The 23,235-nt window shown below is 43.6% G+C and overlaps 1 protein-coding gene across 1 annotated transcript; it reads left to right on the top strand.

The window, feature by feature from the left end:
- Positions 1-1,026: 1,026 nt before the first annotated feature.
- LOC139158411 (monoacylglycerol lipase ABHD6-like) lies at positions 1,027-22,588 on the top strand. Its single transcript, XM_070735719.1, has 8 exons — positions 1,027-1,136; positions 4,456-4,612; positions 6,264-6,377; positions 8,094-8,226; positions 11,936-12,093; positions 16,008-16,062; positions 18,199-18,299; positions 21,883-22,588. The coding sequence occupies exons 1-8, from the start codon at positions 1,027-1,029 to the stop codon at positions 22,057-22,059; spliced, it is 1,005 nt and encodes a 334-aa protein (XP_070591820.1). The 3' UTR covers positions 22,060-22,588.
- The last annotated feature ends 647 nt before the right edge of the window (positions 22,589-23,235 follow it).

The raw sequence follows: 23,235 nt of genomic DNA, 5'->3' as shown, positions 1-23,235 counted from the left end.
GTAGGCATGGCTTGGTGGGCGTGGTGTGGCTTGGTGGGCGTGGCTTGGTGGATGCAGCAGGGGAAGTATACTGCAACATCTCCATTCCCACCCCACTCCTGGGGGAAGGATATTACAAAATCTGCATTCTTAACTCACTCTGGGACCAGACAGAGGTGGTATTAGCCAGTTCTCCGAACTACTCAAAATTTCTGCTACTGGTTGTCCAGAACCTGATGGATTTCACTGCTGGTTCAAACCCAAAGCTAAGATATTGACAAAATTGAACGGGTCCAAGACGGGCTACAAGAATGGTGGAAGGTCTTAAGCATAAAACGTATCAGGAAAGACTTAATGAACTCAATCTGTATAGTCTGGAGGACAGAAGGGAAAGGGGGGACATGACGAAACATTTAAATATATTAAAGGGTTAAATAAGGTCCAGGAGGGAAGTGTTTTTAATAGGAAAGTGAACACAAGAACAAAGGGACACAATCTGAAGTTAGTTGGGGGAAAGATCAAAAGCAACATGAGAAAATATTATTTTACTGAAAGAGTAGTAGATCCTTGGAACAAACTTCCAGCAGACATGGTAGATAAATCCACAGTAACTGAATTTAAACATGCCTGGGATAAACATATATCCATCCTAAGATAAAATACAGAAAATACTTTTTCTCTTAAATCATAATAATCACTGTTCCTTCTCTCAACCCATAATCAATTGAATCCTTCTACTCCTGGTCCTCTGCAATCAACACCTAGGGACAAACATATTGCTTCTGTCTTAAAGATAGCATTTCACCATCATGATTACCTGCTAATTGTTCATGAATTTCCACAATTATCGATGAAGGCATCCAAATTATGGCCATCATGCCATCGTTAAGCAGAATAGTGAGGAAATTTGTTATTTACCCAAGTCATTAACTAACCAGTTCTATTAAAATTATGAGGCCACACATAATTTAATGGTATTTTTTATTAAGATTATACAGTATTACCCTTTGATTTTATGCCGCAGGAAAGGTTCCTTAATTGGCAAGCATGGATCACAATATGCTCAGGACAATTCTGCACATGGTTATGGCTCTCTTATCTTTCTTCATCTCAAAGTTCAGTGTGTTACCTTCACTATTATTCAGGATCATGATCTGGTAAGTGTATTTCTTGTGAAATATATGAGAAAGAGAAAATATATATTCAAATACCAGAAGAAAGGTGGTTTTTTTAAAAAAAAATATCAGATGTGCTTAGTCAAATGCTGATAAACACTTGTTTTTGGCCCCATCATTTAAGTCAGTGCTTCTCAATTATTTTCTGTTACACCCCACTCCCCAGGAGGATGTAAACATTTTGCATGCCCCCAACTCTCCACCAGAACGATTACAGTAGAGTCTCAGTTATCTGACATAAACGGGTGGGCTGATAGTCGGATAGCCAAAATGTCGGATAATCCAGACTCTACTGTAATGCTTCCATCCCCGGCTCTCTCACTCGCTCACTCGCTTCCCTCCTCCTCTCTCTCTCTCTCTCTCTAGCTCGCTTCCCTCCTCGTCTCTCTCTCTCTCTAGCTTGCTTCCCTCCTCGTCTCTCTCACTCTCTAGCTCGCTTCCCTCCTTGTCTCTCTCTCTCTCTCTAGCTTGCTTCCCTCCTCAGCTGTCTCTTTCTCTAGCTCACTTCCCTCCTTGGCTGTCTCTCTCTCTCTCTCTCTAGCTCGCTTCCCTCCTCGTCTCTCTCTCTCTAGCTCGCTTCCCTCCTTGTCTCTCTCTCTCCCTAGCTCGCTTCCCTCCTTGTCTCTCTCTCTCTCTAGCTCACTTCCCTCCTCGTCTCTCTCTCTCTCTAGATCGCTTCCCTCCTCGTCTCTCTCTCTCTCTAGCTCGCTTCCCTCCTCAGCTGTCTCTTTCTCTAGCTCACTTCCCTCCTTGGCTGTCTCTCTCTCTCTCTCTCTCTAGCTTGCTTCCCTCCTCGTCTCTCTCTCTCTAGCTCGCTTCGTCTCTCTCTCTCCCTAGCTCGCTTCCCTCTTCGTCTCTCTCTTTCTAGCTCACTTTCCTCCTCTCTCTCTCTCTAGCTCACTTCCCTCCTCATCTCTCCATCTCTCTAGCTCGCTTCCCTCCTCGTCTCTCTCTTTCTCTCTAGCTTGCTTCCCTCCTCAGTTGTCTCTCTCTCTAGCTGGCTTCCCTCCTCCTCATCTCTCTCTCTCTCTCTAGCTTGCTTCCCTCCTCAGCTGTCTCTTTCTCTAGCTTGCTTCCCTCCTTGGATCTCTCTCTCTCTCTCTCTAGCTCGCTTCCCTCCTTGGCTGTCTCTCTCTCTTGCTCACCCGCTTCTGTTCCTGCCCCTGTCTATCTCTCTCTCCCCCTCTCTAGCTCACTTCCCTCCTCAGCTTTCTCTCGCTCGCTCACTTGGTTCCCTCCTCCCAGCTTGCTTCCCCGTCATGGCTGTCATGTTTGGGGGCGTGTCTGGGGGGGGCTCAGAAATGCCTACAGCCAGGCCCCCAAGCAGCCACGATGTCAGATAATCCAGAGTGTCGGATATCCGAAGGACGGATAACTGAGACTCTACTGTATTTGCAATATTTGGCACATTTTTGCTGAAAATCTCAAGCGTCTTAGCAGCATGATAAGGGTGAAATGTGTTTAAGTGATGCCTTAATTTATTTGGTTTCATGCTGTCCGCTGCCAACATTTTTAAACACAGTAAATATACCGGTCTTTCCTCGTCTCCCACCATAGTCACAGTGAAGCCAAGTGCTACATACGCTTCATCATATTTCCTCGTCTTTGCTTTCAGAGACTTATGTTTGTCTTATTATCTCCGTCTCTTCCTCCTTTCTTTTTATCCCCGTTAAATATTTTTCCATGGAGTCTCTTAAGGGTTTGTTATCTGCACTCCTGCTCTGTACTGTGTGCTATAGTTTGGTGCAAAAAAACTCTGCTCCCTGCGGCAAAAAAAGCACGTTCCCTGGGGTCATTTGCCTTATTTTCTTACACCTGGGATGTCAAACACGATTTCATTGAGGGCCACATCAGGGTTGTGTTTGACCTTAGAGGGCAGGGGGGCATTGCTGGGGGGGCATGTGCAGGGTGGGTGTGACACAGGACTCGTGTCAGGGGCACCTGTGGTGGCCAAGTGCTAAGGCAGGAGACGCTCTTTCTCATTATAATCTTTTTCCTGCCTTCTTTTTCTTCTTTTATCTTCCCTCTTCATTCTCCTCTTTCTTCCGATCCTTCCTTATTTTTCCTTCCTTACTTTCTTCCCACCTTCTCACCTTTTTTTTTTGTCAATCCTCTTTCCCTTTCTCCTTTCCTGTCCCTTCTTGTAAACATTCCCTTTCTTGTAAACATTTCTCCTTTTGTTTCGTTTTTAGTTTGTTTTGATAGGCCTCTGCTAGTGAATATGGAGCTGGGGGAAGGCTGTGCAGCCCATCCAGTCTCATTTTCACTGACAAAGGCACTGCGGGCCACTCCTTTGCTCTTTCCTTTGCTCTCCCCGCAGGCCAGATCTAAGCACCATGCAGGCCAGATACAGCCAGTGAAGGGCTACCAAAATGTTTACTACCACACTGTGGGCGTGGCTTATGGTTGGTTATGACCTTTAAAGCCCTTCATGGCATTGGGACCAGAATACCTCCGGAACTGCCTTCTACCGCACGAATCCCAGCGGCCGATAAGGTCCCACAGAGTTGGCCTCCTCCGGGTCCCGTCAACCAAACAATGTCATTTGGCGGGCCCCAGGGGAAGAGCCTTCTCTGTGGCGGCCCCAGCCCTCTGGAATCAACTCCCCCGGGAGATTAGAACAGTCTCCACCCTCCTTGTCTTTCGCAAGTTACTCAAGACCCACCTATCGCCAGGCATGGGGGAACTAAGACATCTCCCGCAGGCTTTCTTATATTTTATGTTTGGTATGTATGTGTTGTATGGTTTTTAACAGTTGTGGTTTTTTATATAATTTTTATTATTAGATTTGTTCCATTGTTATACTGTTTTTATTACTGTTGTGAGCCGCCCCGAGTCTTCGGAGAGGGGCGGCATACAAATCTAATAAATTATTATTATTATTATTATTATTATTATTATTATTATTATTATTATTATTATTCAGGACACTGTGCATTTTCTTTCAACATCTTTCAGTGCAAATTGGGTGCTCTGGGGTGGAGCTCCATTTTTGTTACCCCGCTGCGTCCCCCCCCCCGGTCTGGACAGTAGCCCACCCCTGGATACGGCCTACAGGCCTTGAGTTTGACATCCCTTATACTAATAGCTTCCTCACTGGCCACTGCTCTTGTTTATTTTGGATTGCCTTGTTGGTCTCGTCATTGCCATCTCCCCACAGTCCTCATCCACAATGTAACAACCATTCTAGAAGCTACAGCACCTTTCACAGCCTCTTGGAACTCGGGATGGAAGTCATTGCACAATATGTCTTCTTCATAAAATCCTCATCAGTCTCCCATTTTGTTCTCCCTATTTTCAGGACTAAGCGTCTGAAAATGGGTGTGAAGGTGAAATACCTCAATAATGCGGGATACCAATTCAGCTATTTCACCCGAGGAGAACCAGGATCCCAACCATCTGTGCTGATGCTTCATGGATTCTCACTCAACAAAGACATGTGGTTAAATACTCTCCAAGTAGGTCTTCCTTCTACTCTAGCTTGGGTGATGCTGGTCTGATCTTGGATACTAGATGTCAGGGAGGAAGCTTTTCTTCCAACTCAGAGTGAGTCATTTAATGGAGAGCTGTATGATCAAAGAAAATAGCTGTGTATTTTGGTTTCTGTTTTGGACTCAAATTAGCAGCTGGCACCAAACAGACTTATTTCTTGCTTTGTTGCTGGATTTGTTTGTTTGTTTGTTTGTTTGTTTGTTTATTTATTCCAATACACAATGAGGGTTTTAGTGGGTATATATTGACGTTCCTTCAATATACCAGGGTGATCCGACATGAAAAACATATAGCCCCTCCCTGGTACAGAGCTGAAGGGATCAGGTCTGGTAGCTCAGATGTTAATTCTCTGCCTTACAAGGCAGAAGCTGCCGGATCAAATCCCAGTAAGGGTGTGGCTAGCTGATGAGGCCAGAACAAGGCCGAAATGGTGCCATCCTAGTCTCCCTTAATTTTAAAATTTCAGCAAAAAACATGTGATACATACAGAATATAGTTGTCGGCTATGAATAAATTAACTGCCTTGAAATGGCCCTGGGTTGGGCCTAGAGGCAAAAAGGAGCTGTGACGTTCCTTCAATATACCAGGGTGATCCGACATAAAACACACACACACACACACACACACACACACACACACACACACACACATATATATATATATACAGTATATGTTTTCGTAGATTTTCACGGGTACAGGTATGACGGTCTTGGCATATTCGGGTTTCTTCCCGTGTAGGATTTGGAAATTTCTGGTGAAGTTTCGACGAGGTCCCACTCGTCATCTTCAGATAGATAGATAGATAGATAGATAGATAGATAGATAGATAGATAGATATTTATTTATTTATTTATTTATTTATTTATTTATTTATTTATTTATTTATTTATTTATTTATTTATTTATTTATTTAATCGGATTTGTATGCCGCCCTTCTCCACAGACTCGGGGCGGCTCACAGATAGATAGATAGATAGATAGATAGATAGATAGATAGATAGATAGATAGATAGATAGATAGATAGACAGACAGACAGACAGACAGACAGACAGACAGACAGACAGACAGACAGACAGATAGATAGAGATAGCTAGATGAGAGATGAGAGAAAGATGGTAGATGTATGGATGGATGGATCGATGCAGGGGTAGGCTGCTGCCCGGACTGGAGGGAACGCAGTGGGGTAGCAAAAATGGAGCTCCACCCAATTTGCACTGAAAGGTGTTGAAATAAAATGCAGGGCATCCTGCATAAGCCACGAGAGATGCGAAAGAGATATGATAGATAGCTAGACAGCGAGAGAAAGAGAGATGAGAGAGAGTTGACAGCTAGATGATAGCTGAGAGGAGATGTGGGGAGTGAGGGGGAGAGAGAATCATCTTCTGGAATAAATCAGTGAGGTGTAAACATGCTTTGTTTTCCAAAATGCATCATTTGGTTGTATCAGTGGAAGAAGAGGAAAATATGGTGTTGGATGTGTGGGGAAGAGTGGGCAAAAGAGAACTGGATCTGAATCCAGGACTAAGAACAGCGTTTCTTCTCTAGTCTTGGCAGTGAACAGCCAGCTATTTTAATTTTCATTCCTTGGATTCACATGCAGAACCATTTCTCCACAGGTCTTTCCTAAGGATCTCCACTTGGTCTGCCTTGACCTGCCAGGTCATGGGGGAACCACTCGCTTGCTTGGAGAAAGTTACACAGCAGTTGCACAGGCTAAAAGGATACACCAGGTAGGGTATCTCTTGAACTGTGATGCAATCATTGTTCTTTGAAGGCTGGTGAGTGACAACAAATGGGGAAAGTGAGATGGGATGAGGCATTAGATATAAACCAAGAAGAGATTTTACCGTGCAATGAAAAATATATAAAGCCGTCTATTCTTTGTATTAAAAATGTAGACTCTCAATCAAGCATGACTTCTGGTGACTTCATGGACATCTCTATTTGATTTCTTGGAGATAAAGGAAAATATTTTACCATTGCCTGCTTTTATAAGTTTTTGTTTTAATGTTTTCACTCCTACTTCCATTTCAGTCAGATATTTCTAATATCAAATCCTGCTTCCTTTCCAAAATGGAGCACTATTGGTTAGATCAGTGATGGCGATCGTATGGCCCAGGTGCCACAGGTGGCACGCGGAGCCATATCTGCTGGCACGCAGGTCTTTGCCCGAGCTCAGCTCCAGTGTGCATGTGTGTGCTGGCCAGCTGATTTTTGACTTGCACAGAGGTTCGGGGGGAGACGTTTTTGACTTCCAGAGAGCCTCTGAGGGGGATGGGAGAGGGTGTTTTTACCCTCCCCTGGCTCCAGGGAAGCCTCTGCAGCCTGCGGAGGGCACAACACGAGCCTACTGGGCCCACCAGAAGTTGAGAAACAGGCTATTTCCAGCTTCTAGAGGGCCTCTGGGAGGGTGGGGGAAACTATTTTCATCCTCCTCAAGCATTGAATTATGGGTGTGGGCGTTCGTGGATGCACAAGAGTGCGCACACATGCTCTTTCGGAACCCAAGGAAGAAAAGGTTCATCATCAATGGGTTAGATGTTTATTTTATTTATTTTATTTATTTATTTATTTTGTCCAATACACAATGAGAGTTTTAGTGGGTATATATACACATAGTAAAATACATGATGAAGGTTATAGAGGAGATACTCATGGTAAAATATATCTAAGAAAGACTAGAAAAGAAGATATAGGAATAGAACATATCAATGAAAGAATAGAAATAGAAGAAAGGTATAGGAGATATAGGAGAGCAATAGGACAGGGGACGGAAGGCACTCTAGTGCACTTGTACTTGCCCTCTTAGGAATCTGGATAGGTCAACTGTAGATAATCTAATGGTAAAGTGTTAGGGGTTTGGGGATGACACCATGGAGTCCGGTAATGAGTTCCACGCTTCGACAACTCAGTTACTGAAGTCATATTTTTTACAGTCAAGTTTGGAGCGGTTAATATTAAGTTTAAATCTGTTGTGTGCTCTTGTGTTGTTGTGGTTGAAGCTGAAGTAGTTGCCAACAGGCAGGACGTTGCAGCATATGATCTTGTGGGCAATACTTAGATCTTGTTTAAGGCGTCTTAGTTCTAAACTTTCTAGGCCCAGGATTGAAAGTCTAGTCTCGTAGGGTATTCTGTTTTGAGTGGAGGAATGAAGGAGTGAACTTTTCTGGTGAAGTACCTTTGGACATTTTCAAGGGTGTTAATGTCTGAGATGCGGTATGGGTTCCAAACAGATGAGCTGTATTCGAGGATGGGTCTGGTGAAAGTTTTGTAAGCTCTGGTAAGTAGTGTGAGATTGCCAGAGCAGAAGCTACGTAGGAACATTGTGGAAAGCCAAAACCAAAAAAAAATGGAATTACTGTAGTTTCAGAAAGAATGGGTAAGCACCAGTAAGCACCTCTTGAAACACACAGACACAGTCTCTTTGTTCCCAATGTTTGTTTCAGTTTGTCCAGTGTGCTGGCCTGGACCACAAGCCTTTCCACCTGGTTGGCATGTCCATGGGAGGCATGGTTGCTGGGGCGTATGCTGCTCTCTATCCAGCCCACGTCTCCTCTTTAGCGCTCCTCTGCCCAGCTGGTAAGTATTTACATCAAGTCAGTAAACTGTAAAGGAAAAGGTAGAATGCTTGGCTCAAACCATAGCTCATGCTGGCTGGGGAATTCTGGGAATTGAAGGTACACAAGTCTTAAAATTGCCACGTTTGACGAGCCTTATAATACTGGGGAACAATTTGTAACACAATTTCTGTTGAGTTTGATTTTTGAACTTTTTAATAGTTAATTAGGCATGCGGGTTTCAAAATTGTGGTTAGTTTTCTTCTCCCACATCAATTTTTTTCCTCTACACCTTGTTCTGTCGAGCTCTCTGGTAGAATCCTCCCAAAAAATGCACAGATACAATTTCAGACACACAAACATTTGACAATTCAAAACAATGTTCTTTATACCGAAAATGCAAATAAACAGAGCACTCTTTTTGTATAGCAAAGAGCACTTGTCTCCAAACAAATTGGTAATTTGTACAAGTCCCTTATCAGTTCTGTGATACTTAGCTTGCAGCTGTGAGGTAATTCACAGTCCTTTTTCTTTCACAAAGTGAAACACACTTTGCTCTGGTTTAGTTTCAAAGCGGGGAAAAATCAGGACACAAAGATCAAAATCAGCAAAGCAATCATGAAACACAACGATCAGATAACCCTCCACAATGGCCAAACCCAGAGGCTGCTATTTATAGCAGCCTCACTAATTACCACAGCGCCACCCAACCGCAGGTGGCCTCATTTTTCTTTGATAATAATCTCTCAGTTGTTGTTGCCTATGCATCGCTCTCCGCATGCATGGCTGTATCATTAATTCTTGTTCCGAATCCAAGGAGGAGCTAGGTAATTGATCTCCTTCTGAGCTGTCTGCCACACTCCCTGTCACTCATGTCTTCTTGGTCAGAGGAGCCTTCATCAGCAGATTCCACCGGGGGCAAAACAGGCCTGCAGCATGTGGATGTCTCCCCCACATCCACATTCCTTGGGGCAGGAGCTGGGCCAGAGCTAACCACAACACACCTTATATATATAATATAGTTAAATAGGCAACATGAGCATCAAATTGCATTTTTTACAAAGCCATCTTGCTAACCTCCTGGAAAATTTTGGTGCAAGTCAGTGATGAGCAGGGTGAGCGATTCCACCAAGATGTGAAGGTCATGGAGTCACGGTCATAGTTCCATCTAAGCTGAGCAGTGAGCAATCGCTCACTTAAAAATCATCATCAACTCAGAGTTTTCCAAACCTACTCAGAAGCCGAGAGGGAAAGAGTGAGAGGGAAAGAGAGAGAGAGAGGAAGAGAGAGAAACAGATAGAAAAAAGAGAGGAAGGAAAAGAGAAAGAAAAAGAATGGGAGTAAGGAAGAGAGAAAGAAAATCAAAATCTAGTTTGAAACTAGCTCAACTATTTAAGTGGCATTTTGATATTGATGGAGTTGCCCTATTATGAGCTCACTGTTATAGACACACAGTACAGTATTTTATTTTGAAATTCTCTAGGGCAAAACAGGGTGGGTTATTTATTTATTTGTTTGTTTGTTTGTTTGTTATTTCTGTGCCGCCCAGTCCCGAAGGGACTGCCGCTCAGACACTATACTTTTCCGCCCCCCCCCCAAAAAAAAATTAGAGGGAACACTGGTCACGGTATCAAGGTAGATGGGATGTACATATGATGGCTGACTATTGTTGGAGCATCAAGCGAGAATGTCCACAGGTTAAACACTCCAGAAAAGTTGGGCTGTTTTTCGCCATCCCCAGGCTTCAGAAGGCTTTCCTGAAGCGTGGGGAGAGCAAAAGCAACTGAAAACCAGTGGGCCAACGTCCACATATGTGCTGGAGCTGACATAGGGCAACACCTTGCATGTTCTTGGATATGGCTCCACGGGCCACCTGTGACAAGTGTGCCATAGGTTCATCATCTCTGGCATAGGATCTCCTGCTTTAAGATCTCCAAAGCCCATGCCAACTGTTATTCTATTAAGTGATGATCAACTGGATGTTTTGATGGTAGTAATACTCTTCATATAAGGTCTACCTGCCACGATTGTTAAGCTTTATGTTTGGGTTACCACCATTTTTCATATCTAATCTTTTACCCACCAGTTATTCCATTAGTACCAGCTGTTAATATAATAATTCAAATACTTGAATGATGATGATGATGATAATAATAATAATAATAATAATAATAATAATAATAAAATAATAATAATTGTAATAATAATAATAATAATAATAATAATAATAATTTAATAATAATAATTTAATAATAATTTAATAATAATAATAATAATAATAATAATAATAATAATAATAATAATAATAATAATAATAATTTAGATTAGATTAGATTAGATTTATTGGATTTATATGCCGCCCCTCTCCGTAGACTCGGGGCGGCTCACAACAATGGTAAAAAACAATACATAGTAACAAATCTAATATTTAGCAATCTAAATTACAGTTTTAGGTTAAAAAATCAAAAAGAAACCCCAATATATAAAAAACAAGCACACACTCGAATCATACACAGAAACTACATGGGCAAGGGGAGATGTTTCAATTCCCCCATGCCTGACGGCAGAGGTGGGTTTTAAGGAGTTTCCGAAAGGCAAGGAGGGTGGGGGCAATCCTAATCTCTGGGGGAGCTGGTTCCAGAGGGTCGGAGCCACCACAGAGAAGGTTCTTCCCCTGGGTCCCACCAGACGACATTGTTTAGTCGACGGGACCCGGTCGCTGGGATTCGTGCGGCAGAAGACGGTCCCTGAGATAATCTGGTCCGGTGCCATGAAGGGCTTTATAGGTCATAACCAACACTTTGAATTGTGACCGGAAACTGATTGGCAATCAATGCAATTGCAAAAGGCCGCTTTACTGGGATCGGCAAACATAATTCGCTGCTACATCACGCAGTCCTAGGTGCTTGGGAAGTGCCCGACTGGTGATGAAATACGAAATCCAGCATAGTGATCTCGTTTGCTGTGTTGTATTGACATAATAATAATAATAATAATAATAATAATAATAATAATAATAATAATAAAATATACATTTATATCTGTAATAATATATAATAATATATTATAATAAATATAATTATTATATGAAAAATAATAATTAAAATTGCATTCAGTTTTTATTGCCACAAGTCAAAAGGGATGTTGAGACTCTAGAAAGAGTGCAGAAAAGAGCAACAAAGATGATTAAGAGGCTAAAACATATGAAGAACGGTTGCAGGAACTGGGCTTGGCTAGTTGAATGAAAGGATCAGAGGAGACATGATAGCGGTGTTCCAATATCTCAGGGGTTGCCACAAAGAAGGAGTCAATCTATTCTCCAAACCACCTGAGGTTAGAACAAAAAGCAATGGGTGGAAACTAAACAAGGAGAGAAGCAACATAGAACTAAGGAGAAATTTCCTGATAGTTAGAACAATTAATCAGTGGAGCAGCTTGCCTCCAGAAGTTGTAAATGCCGGAAGTTTTTAAAAATATATTGGATAACCATCAGTGTAGGGTTTCCTGCCTAAGCAGGGGGGTTGGATTAATTAGAAGACCTCCAAGGTCCCTTCCAATTCTGTTGTTGTTGTTGTTATTGTTGTTAAATCTTATTATGAGAAAAAATGGTATATGCTTTCTTTAAACAAATCTATGTCTGCAATTCCTGTTGAAATGGGATGGCAATGTTGAAATGGAATAGCATATATGTTGTATTAGCTTTATAGATTTTGCATTTCCCTTACTTACAGGCGTGAGGTATTTAACTGACAGTGAATTTTTTGCCCAGTTACGTCAGCTGGTTTTCTCTAAGGGATCTGTGGAGAATGCTATTATCCCAGTTACAGAAGAGCAGATGGATAACTTCATAAAGATGTGCTTGTACCATCCCATTTTTTTAAAGATTCAGGTAAAGATCTGAGCCTTCATGGATTGCTATGTTACTACCCAGTCTCTTCCGATAACATCTTCTTTCTCCTTCCCTAACCCTCTTATTTTAATGGGGTAGCTAGAGAGAACACACAAACAAGAAGGTAATAGAACATTTTAAAAATACTGAAACTGGAAAAGAGAGGTGTAGGCAGGTTCATTCATTCCCAATCGTGCTATACTGCAGTCTACGTCTGCCCCCTGCTGGCTGCCTGCAATTTGGCATTTCATTTCTCACCAGGCTCAAGGTTGACTCAGCCTTCCATCCTTCCGAGGTGGGTACAATGCGGATCCAAATTGTTGGGGGAAATATGTTGACTCTAAACCACTTATAGAGCACTATAAAGCACTGTAAAATGGCATATAAGTCTAAATGCTGTTGCTATTGCTATCCTGGAACTGCTCATCATGAAATAACTAGCTAACTAACTGACTAACAAACTGACCGACCGACCAAGTAAGTAAGTAAGTAAGTAAGTAAGTAAGTAAGTAAGTAAGTAAGTAAGTAAGTAAGTAAGTAAGTAAGTAAGTAAGTAAGTAAGTAAATTTAAAGATGCAGAAGAAAGAATGAAGTAGCTTATCCCATTGCTATAAAATTTATTTATTTATTTATTTATTTATTATTTATTTATTATTTATTTATTTACTTACTTACTTACTTACTTACTTACTTACTTACTTACTTACTTACTTACTTACTTACTTACTTACTTACTTACTTACTTACTTACTGTTCTGTCTGGGTTCCCCCAGACCTCAACACCAACTGGAAAAAACAGCCAGACACTCTGGTAAAAGCCAAAAGTATTTTATAACTGGAAAAAATAAGCACAGAGGAAAACCTGTTCTTCCCAACAGACAGGATATAATACGGTACAGCAGGGTCCTGATGTCCAGACAACACAGCAAGCTTCTTGCTGGCACCCCCCCCCCCCCAAGGTTTCAATAGTCAAAGGCACAAACCAGGATTCCAAGACGCCCAAGTTCACAGTCAGATCCCACGACTCTCAAAGATAAAACTCCACAAGCCAGGAAGGGTGGGTCTGCCTTTTAGCCTTTCCCAAGAGCACCACACCCAAACCCAGCTGTTGTCACTTTAATGCTGAAAGTATTTAGCCAATTGATTCCGTCTCTGAGTAGCTCTTCGTTGTCGCAGATCAATTATGGCTTGTGCACTTTCCTCTAAGGAATCCAGGCTGCTTGCTGGGGAGAGCTCCCCCTGGTGGGACTCTGGCTGTCCTCCCTCTTCTTCAGCCTGGGATTCCTCCTCCTCGTCTGTCTGCACCTCCTGTTCCTCAGCCTCTCCCTCTGAGCTGGAAACCGACAGAAGGTCAGCCGTTCCCGGAGGGGCCTCAGACGGAACCACAACACTTACTTACTTACTTACTTACTTACTTACTTACTTACTTACTTACTTACTTACTTACTTACTTACTTATTTAGTCCAATACACAATGAGGGTTTTAGTTGGTGTATATATGTGTGTGTGTGTGTGTGTGTTTATGTCAGATCACCCTGGTATATTGAAGGAACGTCACAGCTCCTTTTTGCCTCTAGGCCCAACCCAGGACCATTTCAAGGCAGTTAATTTATTCATAGCCGACAACTATATTCTGTATGTCTCAAATGTCTTTAGCTGAAATTTTAAAATTTAAAAATGGTTCCATCCTAGTCTCCCTTAATTTTAAAATTTCAGCTAAAAACATTTGACACACACACACACATATATATAGCAAAATACATGATGAAGGTTATAGAGGAGGTACTCATAGTAAAATACATCTAAGAAAGAATAGAAAAGAAGGTATAGGAATAGAACATATCAATGAAAGAATAGAAGAAGAGATATAGGAATAGAAGAAAGGTATAGGAGATATAGGAGAGCAATAGGACAGGGAACAGAAGGCACTCTAGTGCACTTGTACTTGCCCCTTACTGACCTCTTAGGAATCTGGATAGGTCAAAATGTTCTCCACAGCACTTGATCAGTTGTCAATGTGGGTTATTATCAGCTAAAGGCTAATAATTTATTTTCAACAATAACCACAAAAGGCATCATACTACGACAAGTGTCTATGGAGATTCTCAACTATCCAAGTTATAGTTGTGCCAAAAATGCTTTTTCAAAAGCAACTGGACTTTGTTTTTCCTCAAAGATGTTTTGGGTTCTCATCCAAGAAAATTCTTCAGAACTTCTGAAGAAGATTCGTGGATGAGAAACAAAATATTTTCAAGGAAAGACAAAGTCCAGTTGCCTTTGAAAAAGGACCTTTGGGATTCTATGACAAGTGGCTGTGTTGCGTGGCTGCGTTGCGTTGCGTGGCTGTGTTGTGTGGCTGTGTTGTGTGGCTGTGTTGCGTGGCTGCGTTGCGTGGCTGCACGCATCCATGCACAGTAGCAAAAAATCAGAAAAAATTCACACACACCCCTCGAAAACAAGATGGTGAGATATATGCAGTGCCGGAAATTCAGCTTCTGCACATGCGCAGAAGAAAAAACTTGGAAAAAATCCACCAAAAAAAATTCCATTTTTTTTAAAAAAAAAGATGATTGCCTCCACAGACTGGCACCAACCAATCTGGTTCCATGATGTCACTAGTGGGCTGCTACCAGTTCAAGCGAACCAGTCCAAACTGGAGGAACCCACGTCTGGAGCAAATGACAAAATGTACGAGAGTCGCTCAGAAAGTAATGAGCCAAATTTTTTTTTCTTCAACAATTATTTATTGATTGATTGATTAGATTTGTATGCCGCCCCTCTCCAAGGACTCGGAGCGGCTCACAACAAGAACAATACAAATCCAACATTTAAAACAATTTAAAACCCTTAATATAAAAACAATCATACATCTCATACAGACCATACATAAAGCGGAAACGGCCCAGGGAAATCAATTTCCCCATGCCTGACGACAGAGGTGAGTTTTGAGGAGTTTGCGAAAGGCAAGGATGGTGGGGCCAGTCCTGATCTCAGGGGGGAGTAGATTCCAGAGGATCGGGGCCACCACAAAGAAGGCTCTTCCCCTGGGTCCCGCCAGACGACATTGTTTCGTTGACGGGACCTGGAGAAGGCCAACTCCGTGGGACATAACTGGTTGCTGGGATTCGTACACACAAGAAAGAATAATGTTTCTTCTACACTGCCTATTTTTCCACGTAATCTCCGTCCCATTCTCTGTTGGTACCACTCCTTGTTCTGATCACGAAGCCTTGGAGCTCTGCCGAACTGTCTTCTAATGGCCTCACCCTCTGTGCCCAGCGACTAACTGTACTTCTGTCAACTGCAGATTCTCCATAAACTGTACACAAATGTTTGTGAATGTTCCCAACAGTTTCTTTCTCCGCATTGAGAAATTCAATGACAACACCCGGTTTGTAATGTACATCACGTATAGACGCCATTTCGAAACACTGCTGCAGCTATGCTATCTGTCTGAAGAAATGCAAAATTTACACACGCACTCCTGACAATTCAAATGATTTATATCTGAAGTTTTGCATTCATACCATTACTGTAGGCTGAGAAAAAAAAGTGGTGTATTCCTTTCTGAGTGGCCCTCATACCACACAGGACTCATGGATCACTCTTTAGTTACTTATATCATATCATGACTCAAATATGAAAGGGTAAACTTGCGTTAGAAAAATGTAACATTTGTTTTATCAGGTTGGTGTCCTTAGAGTTGGGAATGGACATTTTTATGTTTGGCTGCTCACACTTTTCAAAAACTTTTAAGAAATTTCAAATTACATTCAAACATAATTCAATATTTCTTTTTCTGTATGCTTTCCAGAGTTGCCTTATGGGGGAATATGGGCAGCATATAACTTTGATAAATAAAATAAATTAAAATTAATAACTTCTGACATGCACTTTGATTTCTCCTCTTTTAGCTCTTAAAAGGATATCTTGAAAATCGGACATCACACAAGTCAGTTTTTGTAAAATGTAAGTACAAGACAATGTACGGGTCAGACCACATTTCAAAAAGACAAGCCTACATTTAGCACCAATACAATCAACCCCAGCATCCCCATTCAGCACATGTTGATTGCATTTGCATGTTATATTTGACAAAACAAAATAACAGATTTAGAAGGGACCTTTGAAGTCATCTTGTTGCAACCCCTGCTCAAGCAGGAGACCCTACACGAACCTTGTTTGGTTTGTGTTTGTGTGCCAAAAGGGGGGAGTATGAGGGGATGCCTCCCCTGCCCCTGCCATTTTTTTGCTCTTCACAGGCTTCAGAGCCTTTCTAGGAGCCTGGGGAAGTGAAAACAGCCTCTCCCCTCCAAGGTCCTCCGGAGGCCAGAACTTGCCTGTTTCAAGTTGAGAGTAAAAAAACGGGACTTCCGGTGCAACCAGAATTCGGCAAATGGAATGTTTCCAGCCTCCAGAGGAAAGACTGTTTTTGTCCTCCACAGGCTCTTAGAAAGGCTCTGGAGCTTGGGGAGAGCAAAAAACAGGCCTTTCCCACCTCCTCTGGAGGCTGGAAAAAAGTCTCTTTCCCGACTCCCAATAGGCCCAGAAGGCCTGAAAATCAGCTGGTTGGACCTGAGCTCACATACCCACCGATATGGCTCCACGTGCCACTTAGCACAAGAAAATAAAATTCTGCCTCTACCTCCCAGCAATTTGCCTCCTTGCAGGTTTAGTTTCGCTTTCACATAGTTGCAGGCTTGCAGCCTCACTCAACTGAGAGTCAGCTTGACTTAACAGGCTCTTTTTGTTGGCTGCAAGAAAGATAAATCCTGGAAGGCAGAGGCCAAAAGGTAGGGGATGGGGCTACATTCGGTATATAAGATGCACCCTAGTTTTCACCCTCTTTTGGGAGTGGCATTATAAAAAGGTGCATCTTATACTCCGAAAAATATGGTAACTGTTCTGCCAAGCTCTCTGGTAGGAGCCTCCTGAAAATTCAAGGATACAAATTTCAGACACACACACGTTTGAAAATTCAAAACTATGTTCTTTATCACAAAATTCAAAATAAACTGAGCACTCTTTTTGTATTGCAAAGAGCACTCGTCCCAAAACAACCAGGTAGTCTGTACAATTTCCCTTAATCAGTCTTTAAGTACTTAGCTAGCAGCTATGAAGAAACTTCACACCCCTTCTTCTTCCACGAAGTGAAACACACACACACTTTGCTCTGCATTGGTTTCAAAGACATGAAAAATCAACAAACAAGTCAAGGCACGATTCCTGAAGAACTGCGATCAGATACTCTTCCACAACGGCCAAACCCACACGCTGCTATTTATAGCAGCAGGCCTAATTACTGGAGCCCCCCCCAAACACAGGTGGCCTCTCTTATTTCCAGTAATATGTCCTTACTTGGTCTCTTCTACACATAATTCTGCGCTTGTGTGGGTCCAAGACGTCTTCATCCGAATCAATGGAAGATAATGGAGATTGACTGCCTGGGCTGTGTGCCAAGCCCCCTTCTTCCAAGTCACTCCCACCTTCTTCTTCGTCCGAGGAAACTAAACTCTGAACTGACTCTGTCGGCAATAAAACAGGCCTATGACATGTTGAAGTTTCCCCTGCATCCACCTCCACATTCCCTGGGGCAGGAGCTGGGCCAGAGCCAACCACAACAGTAACCCCAGTGAAGGGCTACCAAAAGTTTTACTACCACACTGTGGGCATGGCTTATGCAGCATGCCCTGCATTTTCTTTCAACTTTCAGTGCAAATTGGGTGCTCTGGGGTGGAACTCTATTTTTGCTATCCCACTGCGTTCCCCCCTATCTGGGCAGCAGCCCACCCCTGGGTAACTCCCATAATTCCCAGTCAATTCAATCCTCATTGAGTGTGGAGACCAGAGGTTGTTGTCCAGCTATGTTAGAGTGGTGCAAGTTGGAAAAGCTGCTGGACTGGCATTTAATCAGCCAAATGGGACAGCAAAAGGTTCAAGTTACTTGTCCAGCCAAAGGTTCCATAATCAAATTTACTCATCTCCTTATTTATTAAAAAAAACCCTGAAGACGAGAAACAGGCAAAGCCCTGACAAGTTTCATTGCTCATTAAGAATGTGGGGGAGGGGAAACCAAACCAATTCTTCTTTCTTTTATTGAGGAAGGTTTTCTGGACCTCACCAGTGGTGAATCGAAGTACAGCCTTCACGAGAACATGAGGAAAATCAAAGTTCCCACCCAGATCATTTGGGGAAAAGACGACAAGGTAGGGATGTATATTTATCTGGGGTTTTGTGCACACTGTGCACTACAATTAGTTGAGGAAGCCCTAACAACAATGGAAAATGTTGTATTGCTAGATTATTTTACTTGGCGTGAATTCAAGGCTTGCTGCCTGCCTTTTTTTACATTGGAACGTGATGTCCACCAATAAAGGAATGGCTGGAAACATGTGCCTTCTTAGGTAGCAGAAGCAAACCATTTTCATTAGTGGGAGGCTTTTGCATGGCCTGCAGATGGTCACACTCCAGAAGAGGGCTGGATAAGGATTTACAGTGATACCTTGTCTTGCGAACTTAATTGGTTCTGGGACGAGGTTCGTAAGGTGAAAAGTTCCTAAGACGAAACAATGTTCCCCATAGGAATCAATGGAAAAGCGATTAATGCGTCCAAGCCCAAAACTCACCCCTTTTGCCAGCCGAGATGCCCGTTTTTGCACTGCTGGGATTCCCCTGAGGCTCCCCTCCATGGGAAACCCCACCTCTGGACTTGCGTGTTTTTGCGATGCTGCAGGAGAATCCCAGCAGGGGAATTCCAGCAGCACAAAAACGGGCATTTCGCTGGCAATGGAAGTCCGGAGGTGGGGTTTCCCAGCGAGGGGAGACTCAGTGAAACCGCAGCATCGCAAAAACACAGAAGTCTGGAGGTGGGGTTTCCCAGTGAGGAGAGCCTTTGACTGGCAACGGAAGTCTGGAGGCGGGGCATCCCGGTGGCAGCAGCTTGGGTTCGTAAGGTGAAAATAGTTCAGAAGAAGAGGCAAAAAAATCTTAAACCCTGGGTTCGTATCTCGAAAAGTTCATATGACGAGGGGTTCGTAAGATGAAGTATCACTGTATTTGGAGACCGGGGCTTTTAAGTATCAAAGGAGCTTGTTAGGCTTAAAGTACAGTGATCTCTCGATTAGCGCGGGGGTTACGTTCCAAGACCTCCCGCGCTAATCGATTTCCGCGTTATAGTGGTGCGGAAGTAAAAAACACCATCTACGCATGCGCGCCATTTTTTTTCATGGCCGCACATGCGCAGATGGTGGAGTTTGCGTGTGGGCGGCGGGGAAGACCAAGGGAAGGTTCCTTCAGCCGCCCAACAGCTGATCTGCTCCGCAGCGCGGAAGCAGCAAGGAGCCGAAGATGGGGTAAAGGCAAAGGGGAAACCCCATCTTCGGCTCCTCGTTGCTGCCGCGCTGCGGAGCGGATCAGGTGTTGGGCGGCTGAAGGAACCTTCCCTTGGTCTTCCCGCCGCCCAGGCAAAGGGGAAACCCCAAGATCGCTTGCCGCTTGCCGCTTGCCGTATTGCAGCTTGGAGCCTTGCTTCGCCTCCTTCGCTGCAATACGGCAAGCGGCAAGCGATCTTGGGGTTTCCCCTTTGCCTGGGCGGCGCTGGGGCCATGCGGAGCCACTCATCTAGGGGGGCGTGGACCGGCAAGGTGCCCTCCGCTCTCTCTCTTTCTCTCCCTGTTACCGGTGTGGTATAAGAGAGAGAAAGAAAGAGAAAGGAGGGCGACTTGCCAGTCCACGCCCCCCTGGATGAGCGGCCCCGCATGGCCCCAGCGCCGGACTCCGCCGTTGCCTCCGCCCTTGTTCGGCTCTGCAGCTGAGAGGCCACGTCCACCCCCTCCTCGGTGTCCCCGGCACCCAGCATCCCCACGCCGCCTCCACCTCCCGGTAATGCGCCCGACCTCTGCCTCTCTCTTTCTCTCTCATATACCACGCCGGCAACAGGGAGAGAAAGAGAGAGAGAACTAGCGCGGACTTATAGAAACATAGAAACATAGAAGACTGATTATTATTTTGATTATTTTATTATTAATTATTTTTTAATTAATATTTTTTGAAAAACCGCGTTGCAGCGTTTCGCGCTAATCGAGACCGTACTAATCGAGGGATCACTGTACAGTACTTTTTATGTCCCTTTCCCAAAATTCAGACACAGAGACTGGGTTCTCCTCATTGGCTGGGTCCAGGTGAAGGGTAATTTTTATTCTTTTTTTAAGGGAATTTACAGGTTGAATGAAACCCCCCCCCCCCCCACAGATTTGATTTCATGATTTTGGAAATCATTGTAAACTTGTGTATGTGAGAGAGGTGGGGAGGGAGAGGGAGGGAGGGAGGGAGAGAAATTGTTTTCTTGTTCTCTCCTGGGCTAAGGTAAAGAGTTAAAATAAGATGATTTTTCACCATCCTCCTCCTCCAGTGAGATACTATCTTGATATGATTGTGGGATTTTTGGGGGGCTCTGAGAAGATAAAAGCTATGCCAGAGGTTCAGCCATACTGGACATGTCTCAACAGAGGAATCAAAGAGTGTCTCTCCCATTTAAAATATAGTGAGACATAAATTATACAACTCAGTTGTTGCCTGGGTTCATAAGGACATACTAGATAGCAATAGCACTTAGGCTTATGTACCGCTTCACAGTGCTTTACAGCCCTCTCTAAGCGGTTTACAGAGTCAGAATATTGCCCCCAACAATCGGGGTCCTCATTTTACCAATCTCGGAAGGATGGAAGGCTGAGTCAACCTTGAGCCAGTGAGAATCGAACTGCTGACAGTCAGTAGAATTAGCCTGCAATACTGTATTCTCAACACTGCACTACCACAGTTCCAGTTCCTGCCCATCACTGCTGATACCTAGCAAAAAGATTGAATAAAAGAGAAGATCAAGTTTAATGACTCTCTCCTGAAGAAACAATAATATGCACAATATGTACCTCTACTTAACAACTTAATTCGTTCTGTGATCAGGTTCTTAAGTAGAAAGGTTTGTAAGAAGAAGCAATTTTTTCCATAGGAATCAATGTAAAAGCAAATAATGCATGCAAACCCATTAGGAAAGAAATAAAAGCTCGGAGTTTGGGTGGGAGGAGGAGGAAGAAGAAGAAGAGGAGGAGGACAGTCGCTGCCGAAAGAAGAAGGTGAGGTGAGGGGAATAAAAAAACTCCAAAACTTTAAAGCTTTTTAAAAAAGGAAGGACTCTGAGGCGGCGAGGAGGAGCATGCGCCTCCCATACACCCGGCACGAGGCTGCCTCCCGTACACTGCCTCCCATACACTGGCTGCTGCTGCTGCTACCTGCTGCCTCTTCCTTCTCATGCTTAAGGGCTCCCCCCTCCTCTCGCTCGCTCGCTTTGTAGCCGGCGCCTTTCCTTCGCTGTGGTGACTCCATGGCTGCCCAGAGTGAAGGGAGCATTTCTTTTCTCTGGGTGCTGGCAGAGGTTTATTCCCTGTCCAAGCACCCAGAGAAAGGAAAATGCTTCATTAGCTCTGGATGGCCGGAATTAAAGGGGGAATGGCAGGAAACTAGCCGGTCTTCATGCTGCTCTCAAATTTCCTGGGAAATTTTTCCAGGCTCGGGTAGCCTGGAAAAATGGTTCTTAAGTAGAGGGGAAAAAATCTTGAACACCTGGTTGTTATGTAGAAAAGTTCTTAAATAGAGGCATTCTTAAGTAGAGGTACCACTGTACAGTCCAACAGATTCAGTCGTTAGTAGCCTTTCAAATCAGGCGGTCCTTTGTATGCACTTTAAAGAGACTTTCAAGGAAAAGGAGAAATGCAATGTTTCTTTGTTGTGTAGGTATTTGATTCTTCGGGCGCAGCAGTTCTGGCGGCTGCCATTCCAAATTCCCAAGTGCATTGGCTGGAAAAATGTGGACACTTCATAACCCTCGAGAGGCCCAGGACATCTGCAAGGCTCCTCTTGGAATTCTACAAATCCGTCTATGACTCAGCCGAGCCGAAGAAAGTGGCCTGAGGCTCAGGAAGTGCCAGGTGGCTGGAGACAGGGCAAGGTCTGTCCCACCTCCAGACCCATATTAACTTCTCTGGCTGATACAATGGGAGCAGAGAAGGCACAGACCTAGAGAGAACAAAGCTTTTCACCACCGTTCCAGAAAGACTAATCGAGAATCGGTCCATCTTTCCTAACAAAGTACAACAGTCTGCTTATAGTGATCAGATAGACTGGAATGTCACTCTATAACTGTTCTGTCGAGCTCTCTGGTAGAATCCTCCCGAAAATGCACAGAAACAATTTCAGACACACACACGTTTGACAATTCAAAACAATGTTCTTTATACCGAAAATGCAAATAAACAAAGCACTCTTTTTGTATAGCAAAGAGCACTCATCTCCAAACAAACTGGTAATTTGTACAAGTCCCTTATCAGTTCTGTGATACTTAGCTTGCAGCTGTGAGGCAATTCACAGTCCTTCTTCTTTCACAAAGTGAAACACACTTTGCTCTGGTTTAGTTTCAAAGTGGGGGAAAATCAGCACACAAAGGTCAAAGTCAGCAAAGCAGGCACGAAACACAATGATCAGATAATCCTCCACAATGGCCAAACCCACAGGCTGCTATTTATAGCAGCCTCACTAGTTACCACAGCCCCAGCCAACCACAGGTGGCCTCATTTTCTTTGATAATAATCTCTCAGTTGTTGCTGCCTATGCATCGCTCTCCGCATGCGTGGCTGTATCATTAACTCTTGTTCCGAATCCAAGGAGGAGATAGATAATTGATCTCCTTCTGAGCTGTCTGCCACACTCTCCTCCTCCCTGTCACTCATGTCTTCTTGGTCAGAGGAGCCTTCATCAGCAGATTCCACCGGGAGCAAAATAGGCCTGCAGCATGTGGATGTCTCCCCCACATCCACAGTCCTTGGGGCAGGAGCTGGGCCAGAGCTAACCACAACAATAGCAGTCAATTATTTTTTGTTATGTCCCCCCCGGAAGAAGCAAACATTTTGTACTCCCCCTCCCCTAACTCTCTGCCGAATATTGATTGTTTGCAATATTCGGCATGTTTTCACTGAAAAACTGAAGTGGGATGCAATATGATTAAGTGACACCTTAATTTATTTGGTTTCATGCTGTCCGCTACAAACATTTTTAGGCACTGTAAACATACCGGTCTTTCCTCGTCTCCCA

Source organism: Erythrolamprus reginae, chromosome 2, assembly GCF_031021105.1.
Source record: "Erythrolamprus reginae isolate rEryReg1 chromosome 2, rEryReg1.hap1, whole genome shotgun sequence".
Lineage (NCBI taxonomy): Eukaryota > Metazoa > Chordata > Lepidosauria > Squamata > Dipsadidae > Erythrolamprus > Erythrolamprus reginae.
Note: the sequence above shows the minus strand (reverse complement) of the source record. Positions and strands in the feature narration are given on the sequence as shown.